General features: G+C 40.2%; 3 protein-coding genes across 3 annotated transcripts; all 3 read left to right on the forward strand.

Annotated features, from left to right (window-relative positions):
• Nucleotides 1-784: 784 nt before the first annotated feature.
• On the forward strand, nt 785-2422 carry LOC108119631 (27 kDa hemolymph protein-like). Its single transcript, XM_017232896.3, has 2 exons — nt 785-1126; nt 1188-2422. The coding sequence occupies exons 1-2, from the start codon at nt 949-951 to the stop codon at nt 1967-1969; spliced, it is 960 nt and encodes a 319-aa protein (XP_017088385.2). The 5' UTR covers nt 785-948; the 3' UTR covers nt 1970-2422.
• A 603-nt stretch (nt 2423-3025) lies between these two features.
• On the forward strand, nt 3026-4389 carry LOC108119639 (uncharacterized). Its single transcript, XM_017232907.3, has 2 exons — nt 3026-3261; nt 3378-4389. Exons 1-2 carry the CDS (start codon nt 3150-3152, stop codon nt 4130-4132), a joined length of 867 nt encoding a protein of 288 aa, XP_017088396.2. The 5' UTR covers nt 3026-3149; the 3' UTR covers nt 4133-4389.
• A 2822-nt stretch (nt 4390-7211) lies between these two features.
• Nucleotides 7212-8404, forward strand: LOC122321008 (uncharacterized). Its single transcript, XM_043209790.1, has 2 exons — nt 7212-7335; nt 7407-8404. The coding sequence occupies exons 1-2, from the start codon at nt 7212-7214 to the stop codon at nt 8402-8404; spliced, it is 1122 nt and encodes a 373-aa protein (XP_043065725.1).
• The last annotated feature ends 4851 nt before the right edge of the window (nt 8405-13255 follow it).

Below are 13255 nucleotides of genomic sequence, written 5' to 3' on the forward strand. Positions count from 1 at the left end.
GAATCGGTTACCCAATACACTGCACACTTGGCCAGGTGATGGGGGCATAATAAAAAGCAGAAACCACTGGCATTTGCGATAGTGAGTACATAAATATTGGTTTATTTCTGATAAGATATCCGAGGACACAATCCCATAATATCGATGCATGAAATTGTTGTTTTATTTTTTTGGCGAAAAATTTATAATATGTCGGCAACATTGGACATCGATTTGAATTCCCATTTAAAAATTCAAGTCCAATAGTATATATATTTTTTTTGATGAATCATTTCACCTTTATCTGGTGAAGAATAGGCGAAATTGTAACTTCCGGAGTGGGAAAGAAACTTTGAACTTCGTCTAGAAAAAAAAAAAGCATACAAAGGCATGTACGAATGCCAGTAATGGACGAAGCTAAGACGACATTCGTCGCGTGAATGATGTCACTATATCATGATCGGCTGATTAGACAAAGCAGAGCCGCAATACAACAGTGGTTATAGATCTTATAAAACTTTAAGATATACAAGTAATATATTTAAAATTTTAAAACTATAAAGTAGTTTAAATAAAGATCAAATTCTTAAAGAAAAATGATTTTCATTTCTTTAAATAATTTTTGTTTTTAAGAAATGCAACTCTTTAGAGGGAATTATGGATTATTCAGCCGAAATCCCAAGAAAACAAATGTTTATGCATTTCCAGTTGGCAAGCCATATGCCGATAAGATATCGATATTACTCAACCCATCAGTCAGTCTGCAAATATATAAAATGACTCGAATGGGGCATTTTCAGGTGCATTTGATTGGGTTTCGGCCCACCGTTGTGTCAATTGTTACGCCTTACTTAGTGGCCGGTAACCGGTGATTTTCATTCACTTGCCAGTCGCCACCGCCGACCGACGTATCGCAGACCACATCATACGACCGGATAGCTCTTCCTTCCTCTGGATAACTGCACCGCCATGCACAAGTACACTATGATGGGCCTCTGCCTGATGGCAGCTTTGGGAGCCGTACTCCTGGAGGTGAATGCCAGTCCAGCTGGTGTCGCTATCCCCTCGAAGTTGGATCCCAGTCAGTTGGGCGGTCTCTCAGCGCAATTCTTGCCGCCCGAATATCGCAACACCAACGTCAGTGTGGGTAGGTCTTTCGATTATATGGAGCTTATGGAGTGAACTTTAATGATAATTCTTTCTTAAAGATGACATCAAACGTCTGTATCGCGAGAAATGCAAAAAGGTCACGGGCACCGACAACTCCACCTTCTACGAGGACATCGAACGGGCTGCCACCAAGATGAGCACCTGCATCAGTGGCGTCGCCAATCTGACGGCCATCCAGGAGGAGATGGAACAGGCCAAGCCCCAGGGTGAACTGGATACTGTTTTCCACAAGTACTGTACAAAGGCGCCCGAGGCCGAGGCCTGTGTCAAGGAATTCAACACCAAAATGCAAGTCTGCCTCACCGCCGAGGAGAAGCGCCACCAGGAGACGATCGCCCGGATCGGGGCATCGCTATTGGGATTCGCCTGCACTAAGGGCGGGGATCAGATCGCTTTGTTCGTGGCCGAACAGGGGCCAGAGTGTCTGGAGGCCAACAAGGAGGCCATTGCCAATTGCCTCAACCAGTCGTTCCACAACTACATTCCCAAGGACGGACAGGTGCCCGATCTGATGAGCGCCCCCGAGCTGCTGTTCTCGCCCACCCACTGCGTGGACCTGGAACGGTTCGAGCACTGTGTCCTCCACCACTTGGAACGGTGCTCCGAGATCACCCCCGCCAACATTGTCCAGTCGATCTTTAAGTTTGTGAAGAACGAAACCGACTGCCAGGCGTACATGAATGCCCGGGCCAACGAGAAACCCATTTTGATGGCCGCTGCCGGCAATAGTACTGGCGGAGGTGCCACTGGACTGACGGCCTATTCCGGTTCCCTATTAGCTGGACTCTTTGCCGGATTCTTGATCCTCAATCGCTACTAAAAAAAAACCGACAAAGAAGGTCGGTCCAAAAAAAACTGGATAGGAAAAGGAAAAATACTGCCCCCCACATTATCAAAGACTGCGGCAAACTCGTTAGTTCTTTTAGAATTTATATTCTTTTGTTTTTTTTTTTTTTCTTCCAAGTGTTTGACCATCGAAATAGCCCCCGATAGCGATAACGAAAGCTTATATATTACCTCTACTTTATAAGCTTCTTTTTTTTTTGTTTTTTTTCTTCGGTCTATTAGCTACATACATAGATCCATATAATTTAATGTCTCATAGGGAATTGCTCGTAATAACCAAGATTATGGGATGGTAGAAGGTAGCGAGTTTGAGTTTGCCGATCATGTTTTGACAAAAAAAAATTAAATTATAATGTATTCTCTATAAAATATATTTATTTCATACGCCCTATTATAAAAATAAACGATACATTTTATTTCAAAACTATTGGAACTGAACCATAATATGAAGAAGGCTTGAGCTTAAGCCTTAGCTTTTTATCTTTAGTACCAGGGGTTAGAAGAATTATGGCCAATGGCTTCTGGTTGCTTTCATTCATTATTCCTTGAAATAAACTTTAAAATATATATCTCAAATCTAAGCTTGGAAATTCTATTTCCAAATCAGAGACCACGCGCCCAGAAAATTCCGGATAAGTCTTAATCAGAACCCAATCCCAGTGGAAGGTTTCTGCCAAAATACTATGATGTGGGGGTTTTAAATCGGGCCTTACTCGAACGTCATAGAGACCTATTAGATTGCGAACCTTGGACTGGAAGAAAACAAGAATCGAAAGCTGAAAGCTAAATAATGCCCCTGCACGGGTATAGTATTAATCAGTTCTTTTTAAATGTGTTATTTTATTAACACGCCTTATCTCACAAAATAACTAAATTATGCCTTTTTTTGGATAAAAATTCAGTTAAACTATTCCAATAAAGTCTAGGCTTTATTCTAAAAAAAACGATAAAAATATATTTCCGCCTCATGCCACTTTTAACGAGAATTCCCCAGATTGCTAATCGACTACCTCGGATATAAATCCCAGTGGTCCAGACTGGTCATAGGTTTCTTGGTGTCGAGGCTGAGGGGTTTCTTTCATTCGCTTCATAGCCTCCAACACTAAAGGATCGGAGACCATCTCATAGCTATTCCTCTGGATAAGTGAAGCGCCATGCACAAGGGCACTATGATGGGCCTCTGCCTGATGGCAGTTTTGGGAGCTGTTGTCCTGGAGGTTAATGCTAGTCCAGATACTGATCCCATCTCCATGTTGCCGAATTTTGGTGAGTTGGGCAGTCGGTCTGCGAAATTCTTGCCGCTCGAATATTTTAAACTTTCTTTTAACTGTAAGTTTTCAATATTAGTGCCACAAAGTTCACCTTTTTTGTTCTATCGTTAGGTGACCCGATATTTGAAGAGCAATGCATGAAAAAAACCGAAAATTTATTTCTGCTCATGGAAGTGAAAATAGTATCATTTAAATTGGAAATGGGCTTCACCAAACTGGACAATATCTGGCAAAATATGATAAAGGCCAATGATGAAAAGTCGTGGGACGTACTGGACGCCTACATCGATGAAAGCTGCAAGAAGGCAACCGAGGTCCACGACTACTTCAAGGAGTTAACCAACACAGCACAAGTCTGCCTTACCTCCAAATGGAAACACAGTTTGGAGACGTTGTCCCGAATTCTGGAATCGCTAGCGAGATTTCAATGTTCCTTGAGCCGTAATGAGGTCGCTCCGTACTTGGACACAATGGGTATGTGTCCGAATTTCACCAGGAAAATGATTGACAATTGTGACCAGTTTCTCCCCAATTACCCTTCCGTGAACAACTTCACATTCACAAAAACCTTCATGCTGTTCTTCTCGCCCACTTCCTGCGCCCACCTGCACCGGTACGAGTCGTGTGTCCTCCACCTTCTTGAAATTTGTTCTGATAACCCGGCCGTCAAAATGGTCCAGTCGATCTTTAATATTATAAAGAATGAAACGGACTGTCAGGAGCTGAACGCCATCAATGTGACCGACTCTTCAAAGGCAATTGCTAATAATAACACCTTGACTACCCCCGATGCTACCGCCTCTGGAAATACTACGATCGGAGGCTCGGCCAATGTTGGCCAGAACACAACTGCTTCCGGCAATTAACCAAGCCAACCAAGGCTTTCCTGTGGCAGTGTGGGTTGGCATCGGACTTCTAATCGGGATAGTCGTTATAGTCGGTGTGTACCTTTCATACCCGACACTCAAGAAGTAGAAAGATAGATGGTGCAACAGCATGTAACATGGAGAAGAAATCCTCCCCGATGTCACAAAGTGGAATATACAGCTTAATTCAACAAAACTTTTTTTTAATTTTAAAATGTTACATAATCGATAAAAACTTAATTCAAATGCAATTTAATAAAGCAGACACAAAATTTAAATTTGGGGTCTAAATGTCCGTGGAATGCCTGATTTCAGAGTCCACGTGCTACTAAAAATTATTCTTAGCCCAAAGCTGATACCTTTTGCGTGGGTTTAGAATAAATCAGTTTTTTTTTAAACGTTTTATTTTATTTTTTTTTATAATATGCCTTATCTTATATAAGCCCACAAACAGATAATCAAACATTTCAAAACTATTCACTTTTGAATGACATTCATCCGCTCCAAAATAAAAACACAGAATAAAACATTAAAAACTTTATAATAATGTTTATTCTGGATGCAGATGAAACCGGGTGATCAGTTTATGATAGACCAGTTCATGGTGCTAAGGAGTGACTGTATCGTAGACATTCCGACTAGACATTCCGAAGCGATAACGGAGAGGGCGGCCCTAGCTAGACATTACAGAGCCAAAACTATCTAAAGATAGGCCCGTTGAAGCCTTATAAATTAACCTTATAAAATAGCGGACGTTGCCTGAGCTGACACCCATTTTTGGATAAAAATTCTGTTAAACTATTCCAATAAAGTCTAGGCTTTATTCTAAAAAAGTTTTGGCAGTATTAAAGCCTAGGTAATGTGCTAATAATCTGAAATAAACATCAATGGAAATATATATGCATAGTTTCTGGCTGGACTGACAATAGCAGAGCATACTTCTGGGCCTTCTGGATTGTTATAGCTCTTCTAATTTTAGTCCGATTGGAGTTATAGTATTAGCTTAATCGCTCGTTTAGGGCTTTTCTAAAATATTGTTTCAAATTTTCCTGAAATATTTATTTCAAGGCGTTCCTTTTAAAATATATATTTGGTATAGCTCCTGCCAGAATCCTATACAATATATGTATGTATATACTTCATGGGGTCAGAGATACTTTTTGGGATCAGACACGAATACAATACACCCTTGTACTGTACCCAACTCTTGCTGTTCTACACTTAAAATTAAAACGTATTATTACAAAATTAAAAAAAATAAATTAAATAAAAATATGTATATTTATAAATATTTATATTTATATTATATTAAAATATTTATATAAGGTATTTATCTCAATTCTAAACTGAAAACCATTTCGATTTCATTCTTAATCAGAGTCCACGTGCCCCAAAAAATTCCATACGAGTCTTAAGCTGTTATCCGGAATTAAATCCCAAAGGAAGGTTTTGCGCAATATCCTATGATGTGAGTATTGCCTAATCGGACTTAACTCCAACGTCATAGAGACCTTATTGTATTTTATTTTTTTTTGTCGAACAAAACGATAAAAATATATTTCTGCTAATCCACTACCTCGGAAATAAAACCCAATGGACCAGACTGGCCAAAGGTTTCATGGTGTCGAGGCTGAGGGGTTTCTTTCATTCGCTTCATAGCCTCCACCGCCGACAGGTTGCAGTATTCGCCTTCCAAAAGTCACAACATCCACAGGATACGATAGCCGCCATGAAGAACTACTCGTTGGTGTCCTTTCTTATTATAGCAACCTTTGGTATCGGCCTGATCCTTGGAGTCGATGCAAACGGGAACAACACTGGAGTTCACAAAACTGAGGCTATTGCAAAAAATAGTCCGATTAAAAGTAGTCCGATTAGCAAGCCCGCGGCTTCTATCGCAAATGGCAAGGGCGTAGGTGCCCCTCCGGCCCCTCCTGCCACAGAAAGTAATACCAATGGAACTGCCTCCGCTGCGACTGCCACTGTAACCAACAACAATAATGGGACCGCCACTTCAGCACCAATTGCTAACAACACCTTGGCTTCAAACGGAACTGCCACGATCGAACATCCCACCAATGTGTCTGCCTCTTCAGGGACAAATGTAAACATTACGGTTACACCCGGAAATTCTACAGAAGGAGTTACCACCAATGTGATCGACCCTTCAAAGCCAAATGCTAACAACACCTTGGCTTCAAACGGAAATGCAACGAGCGAACGTCCCACTAATGTAACTGCCTCTTCGGGGTCAAATGTTAACAATACTATGGTTACACCCGGAAATTCTACAGGAGGAACTGCACCCAATCCTTCCGAAAATCCTGCAAGCGGAGGCACCACCATTAAGACCACCTCTTCAGGACCAAATGTTAACCAAACCACTTCCGGAAATAAACCAAGCCAAGGTGGCATTCCAGTGGCAGCGTGGGTTGGCATCGGACTTCTAATCGGGATAGTCGTTATAGTGGTTGTGTACCTTTCATACCCAAAACTCGTGGAGTACAAGGATAGATGGTGCAACGGCATGTAACATGGAGAAGGAATCCTCCCCGATGCCATAAAGGATATACAGTGGAATATATTCTCAACCAATTCAAGCAACATTTTTTTTTTATTATTATTTTAAAATGCTATATATACGATAACCACTTAATTTTAATTCAATTTAATAAAGCGGGTACCAAATTAAAATTATGATTATTCATTTATTTTACAAAATGCCTGATTTCAGAGTACACGAGTGATTCGGGTATGGTATGAATCAGTTCTTTTTAAATGGTTTTAAATAATTTTTAATATCTAATTAAAATTCAGTTAAATTATTCATAGTAGAAGTATTGCGAATAAAATTCCGATGAGTATATATCTCTGCCTCATGACACTATTTACGAGAATTCCCCAGATTGCTAATCCACTACCTCGGAAATAAATCCTACTGGTCCAGACTGGTCATAGGTTTCTTGGTGTCGAGACTGAGGGGTTTCTGTCATTCACTTCACAGCCTCCATCGCCGAAGGATAGGAGTCAACCTCATACGACCGAATAGCTCTTCCTTCCTTTGGAAAATTGCAGCGCCATGCACAAGGACACTATGATGGGCCTCTTCATGATGGCAGCCTTGGGAGCCGTTCTTCTGGAGGTTAATGCCAGTCCAGATACTGATGCCATCTTCTTGTTTACGGATCGTAACAAGTTAATAGGTCAGTTTCTATAAACGACACGTATTCAGTATTAATTCCATAAAGTTAACCTTTTTTCGTTTTATTTTCAGATAATATCGGGAAATTAGAAGAGCAATGCATAAAAATAACAGGAGAGAACAAAAGCGAGGTCATGGATCGGGCCAAGGAAACATTTCAATCCTTTACAATGTGCTTGTACGATCTGGACCTCAACAGGCTACAGATGCAATCGGACAGAAACTGCACGATGGCAACCGAGGTCCTGAAGTACTTCAATGAGTTCACCAACAGAGTCCAAGTCTGCCTAACCGCCGAGGGGAAACAAACTTTACAGACGCAGTCGCGAATTATGGAATCGATCGCTTTGTTCGTGGACGAAATGGGTTCTTACCCGAATGTCACCAAGAATGCTATTGACAATTGCATATACCAGTCGTTTCCCAATCACCATCCCGGGAACGATTACGAAAATCCAAAATTCCTCAAGCTGTTCTTTTTGCCCACTTCCTGCGTGTACCTGCAACGGTTCGAGTCGTGTGTCCTCCATCTCTTAGAAAGTTGTCCTGAGGTTTCCCCACGCATCATGGTCCAGTCGATCTTGAAGACTTTGAAGAATGAAACCGACTGTCAGGAGCTGAACGCCATCAATGTGACCGACTCTTCAGGACTAATTTCTAACAACTCCTTGCATTTAAACGGAAATGCAACAAGCGAAGGTCCCACCAATGTGACTGCCTCTTCGGGGTTAAATGCTAACAATACCATAGTTACACCCGGAAATTCTACAGGAGGAGGTGCTCCCAATCCTTCCGACGATACTGCAGGCGGAGGTACCATCAATGTGATCGACTCTTCAAAGCCAAATGCTAACAACACCTTGACTACAACCGGAAATGCCACGAGCGAACGTCCCACCAATGTGGCTGACTCTTCGGGGTCAAATGTTAACAATACTATGGTTATACCCGGAAATTCTACAGGAGGAGAAACTAGTTCCGGAAATACACCAAGCCAAAGTGGCTTTCCAGTGGCAGGGTGGGTTGGCATCGGACTTCTAATCGGTACCTTTTATAACCGGCACTCGTGAAGCACAAGGAAAGATGATTGAAGGACATGTAACATCGAGGAGAAATCCTCCCCGATGCCTTCAAGGATATACAGTTTAACTTTTTTGTTTGTTTTTTTTTTTTTTGTAATCACCATTTTTTTTAGATTTAAGCAACCGGCAGGGTTTCGCATAAAGGAAACCCCTTTAATGGCGGAATCAGAAAGGGATTAGGTTTAAGTTTTTATTTTGCTTATATATTATATATTTGGAGTAATAAATGACCGAAATGCTGTCAAACTTCTTCATCTTTGTTCTCAAGTTCAAAATTCTAATTCTTTTTGAAATCTATCATCGGATGAGGAAGACCTTCTATAGCGCCTCCATCGCTTAATAGCATTTTAATACCTTGCTTCTGAATGTGTCTATATATGAGTCTATAACCTTTATACAATTATAAAGTCTGCTTTAAAGTACCTTTACATGAGAGTATTTGAAAGTGACATTTCTGATCATATACAATCGAAAAATAGTTAATTACTCTACGACGTACTATAGGTTTCAAGGTTGGACTAGGCTTCAATTTCTACATTTTTTTAAAAACGAGATTTTCATTCAAAAATTTTCCAGGCACTGTTGAGACGTTATACTTCAACATACAACTATAAAGACACCACAAGACACCCAGTTTTTTGGACAATAATTTTTGGAGACATTATGCAGCCTTTTACTCTTTCATTTCTGCACTTATCTTTAAAATAAACTATAAAATATATACTCCATTTCATGTGCCACAAAAAAATTCCAGATGAGTCTTAAGCGATTATCCATTTGGAAATATTGCGAAAAAAACCAAGATGTGGGGGTTTTAAATCGGACCGCACTCGAACGTCATAGAGACCTATTAGATTGGACCTTGGACTGGAAGAAAACAAGAATCGAAAGCTGAAAGCTAAATAATGCCCCTGCACGGGTATAGTATTAATCAGTTCTTTTTAAATATGTTTTTTTATTAACCTTATCATACAAATAGACGATAAAATATTTCAAAATATTTAAAATAAGTCCATTTTTGGATAAAAATTCAGTTAAACTTTTCCAATAAAGTCTAGGCTTCATTCTAAAAAAAAACGATAAAAATATATTTCTGCCTCATGGCACTTTTAACGAAAATTCCCCAGATTGCTAATCCACTACCTCGGATATAATTCCCAGTGGTCCAGACTGGTCATATGTTTCTTGGTGTCGAGGCTGAGGGGTTTCTTTCATTCGCTTCATAGCCTCCAACATTAAAGTATCGGAGACCATCTCATACGACCGGATAGCTCTTCCTCTGGATAAGTGAAGCGCCATGCACAAGGGCACTATGATGGACCTCTGCCTGATGGCAGTTTTGGGAGCTGTTGTCGTGGAGGTTAATGCCAGTCCAGATACTGATGCTCTCCCTGCGCAATTGCTTCTCAACGAGGTGTACAAAAGAAGTGACTTTATTATCGGCAAGTTTTCCTTTCAAGTTTAATTCCTTAGAGTTCAGCTTTAATCTTTTTTTTTTTCGTCAGTGTGGAAAAAAAATTTACAACATCATTGCGAGGAAGTATCAGGGGAGGCCCACTCCATGGTCATCGAAGAGGCCATGAACAAGTTGATTGACTGCGCTGGGGAGACCATGAAAAATTTGCATCAGCACAAGACGTGGGACACGTTTATCCCCTCATTATTCAAGAAGGCACCCGAGTTCGGGGCCTGTGTCATGGAGCTTAGCACCAAAATTCAAGTCTGCCTCACCGACGAGGAGAAGCGCCAATCGGAATTCCACTTCTCGAGGGTTGGAGATCAGATCGCTCATTTCGTGGCCAATCAGGGCCCGCAGTGTCTGGCGGTCAAGATGGACAGCATTATCAATTGCGGCAACAAGTACTCTTGCGTTGACCTGGAACAGTTCGAGTCGTGTGTCCTCCACCTCCTTGAAAGTTTTTCCGATAACACCCCAGTCAAAGTGGTCCAGTCGATATTTAAGGTTGTGAAGAATGAAACGAACTGTCCTTCCGGAAATAAACCAAGCCAAGGTGGCATTCCAGTGGCAGCGTGGGTTGGCATCGGACTTCTAATCGGGATAGTCGTTATTGTCGGTGTGTACCTTTCATACTCAAAACTCGTGAAGTAAAATGATAGATGGTTGAACGGCATGTAACATGGAGAAGAAATCCTCCAATGCCATAAAGAATATACAATGAAAAATGCAGCTTAATTCAACAAAACTTTTTTTTAATTTTAAAATGTTACATAATCGATAAAAACTTAATACAAATGCAATTTAATAAAGCAGACACAAAATTTAAATTTGGGTTCTAAATGTCCGTGGAATGCCGGATTTTAGAGTCCACGTGCTACTAAAAATTATTCTTAGCCCAAAGCTGATACCTTTTGCGTGGGTTTAGAATAAATCAGTTTTTTTTTAAATGTTTTATTTTATTTTTTTTTATAATATGCCTTATCTTATATAAGCCCACAAACAGATGATCAAACATTTCAAAACTATTCACTTTTGAATGACATTCATCCGCTCCAAAATAAAAACACAGAATAAAACATTAAAAACTTTATAATAATGTTTATTCTGGATGCAGATGAAACCGGGTGATCAGTTTATGATAGACCAGTTCATGGTGCTAAGCAGTGACTGTATCGTAGACATTCCGACTAGACATTCCGAAGCGATAACGGAGAGGACGGCCCTAGCTAGACATTTCAGAGCCAAAACTATCTAAAGATAGGCCCGATGAAGCCTTATAAATTAACCTTTTAAAATAGCGGACGCTGCCTGAGCTGACACCCATTTTTGGATAAAAATTCTGTTAAACTATTCATAATAGAAATAAAATAAAATTGCGAATAAAATTTCGATAAGAATATATCTCTGTTCATGACACATTTAACGAGAATTCTTGTGGTTGCAAACCCACTACAAGCAGTGGACATAAATCCCGAAAATAATTCCCACTGGTCCAGACTGGTCATAGGTTTCTTGGTGTCGAGGCTGAGGGGTTTCTGTCATTCGCTTCATAGCCACCACCACCGACGGATTGGAGACCACCCCATACGACCGGATAGCTCTTCCTCTGGATAACTGCAGCGCTATGCACAAGGGCACTATGATGGGCCTCTGCCTGATGGCAGTTTTGGGAGCTGTTGTCCTGGAGGTTAATGCTAGTCCAGATACTGATCCCATCTCCATGTTGCCGGATTTTGGTGAGTTGGGCAGTCGGTCTGCAAAATTCTTGCCGCTCGAATATCTTAAACTTACTTTTAACTACAATTATTCAATATTAATTCTATAACGTTGTTCTTTTTCGTTTTAGCTTTAGATGGCTTTTCGATATTTGAAGAGCAATGCATGAAAAAAACAGAAAAGGAAAAAAACGAGATCAAGGATCGGGTCATGGATATAAATTCAAACATCCGAAGAGGCATCACCGAGCAGAAGATCATCCGGGAAAAGATGATAAGGGCCAATGATGAAAAGTCGTGGGAAGAACTAAACGCCTACATCGATGAAAACTGCAAGAAGGCAACCGAGGTCCAGAACTACTCCAAGGAGTTGACCAACACAGCACAAGTCTGCCTTACCCCCAAATGGAAACAACATTTAGAGACGTCGTCCCGAATTCTGGCATCGCTAGCGAAATTCCAGTGTTCCTTGAGCCGAGATGAGATCGCTCCGTACGTGGAATTAAAGGATATGTGTCCGAACTTCAAAAGGGAGACTACTGACACTTGCCTATACATGTCGTTCCCCAGTTACCCTTCCGGGAACAACTCCGAACCCCTCATGCTGTTCTTCTCGCCCACTTTCTGCGTCGACCTGCAACGGTTCGAGTCGTGTGTCCTCCACTTCATAAATAGATGTATTGCTAACACCCCAGTCAACATTGCCAAGTCGATCTTTGAGATTTTGAAGAATGAAACGAACTGTCAGGCGATTGTTGGCCAGAACACAACTGCTTCTGGAAATAAACCAAGCCAAGATGGCTTTTTAGTGGCAGTGTGGGTTGGCATCGGACTTCTAATCGGTACCTTTTATAACCGGCACTCGTAAAGCACAAGGAAAGATGATTGAACGGCATGTTACATAGAGAATGAATCCTCCCCAATGCCATAAAGAACATACAGTGGTTTACAGATTGTTTCAGTCAATCGGACTTAAAATCCGGGAAATATCTATATTAATTATGCAATGTACTACATATTTTTAAAATAAACTCTTAATGCTTGTATTACTTTAAACAGCTTTTATTATATTCGAAATAAAATAAATAACACCAATACTAAACCCCAATGAATAAATGTATGTATGTAGGCCTTAAAATATGTGGCATAGTTTCCGGCTAGATAGCGAAAAGCAGAGTATACTTCTAGGACTTCTTTAGACCTCGACACCCACTGATAAACTTTAATAAGAGAAAAATAATCTTAATAGCACCAACATAACCATCAAGCTTATCATAGACAATTACTAACTTTTAGTTAGATACACTCACTTTCTTGTTTTTATTTTGTTTACTTTTTTTCTGTTTTTTTCGACAAATTACCTTTTTTGGGTTTTTCGACAGTTCTGTGATGGATTTTCCAAATACCAACGTCAGAAATAAATTGGCTTTATAGATAAGATTCAAATGATAGAGTGGCCAAGGTAAAGGCTCTATCTGTATAATTATTGATTAATAATTATAACCCAATCAAGGCTTCAAAGTTCTGCCATCGTTATGGATAATAATGAATCAGTATTATAGATTACTACAAAAAATTCTTGCCTCTTAAAAGATTTTCTTTCAAGTCTTGGTTTTCGAGTTTACTTTTTTTTAGTTTCTATTTTTGGAATAGTAATTTCTCCTA

This window comes from Drosophila bipectinata, chromosome XL (genome assembly GCF_030179905.1).
Source record: "Drosophila bipectinata strain 14024-0381.07 chromosome XL, DbipHiC1v2, whole genome shotgun sequence".
NCBI lineage: Eukaryota > Metazoa > Arthropoda > Insecta > Diptera > Drosophilidae > Drosophila > Drosophila bipectinata.

Coding starts and splice junctions, on each gene's coding strand:
- LOC108119631 (XM_017232896.3), top strand. CDS start 949: ATGCACAAGTACACTATGATGGGCCTCTGCCTGATGGCAGCTTTGGGA. Junction 1,127..1,187: donor CAACACCAACGTCAGTGTGG/GTAGGTCTTTCG, acceptor TCTTTCTTAAAG/ATGACATCAAACGTCTGTAT.
- LOC108119639 (XM_017232907.3), top strand. CDS start 3,150: ATGCACAAGGGCACTATGATGGGCCTCTGCCTGATGGCAGTTTTGGGA. Junction 3,262..3,377: donor CTCCATGTTGCCGAATTTTG/GTGAGTTGGGCA, acceptor TTCTATCGTTAG/GTGACCCGATATTTGAAGAG.
- LOC122321008 (XM_043209790.1), top strand. CDS start 7,212: ATGCACAAGGACACTATGATGGGCCTCTTCATGATGGCAGCCTTGGGA. Junction 7,336..7,406: donor GGATCGTAACAAGTTAATAG/GTCAGTTTCTAT, acceptor TTTTATTTTCAG/ATAATATCGGGAAATTAGAA.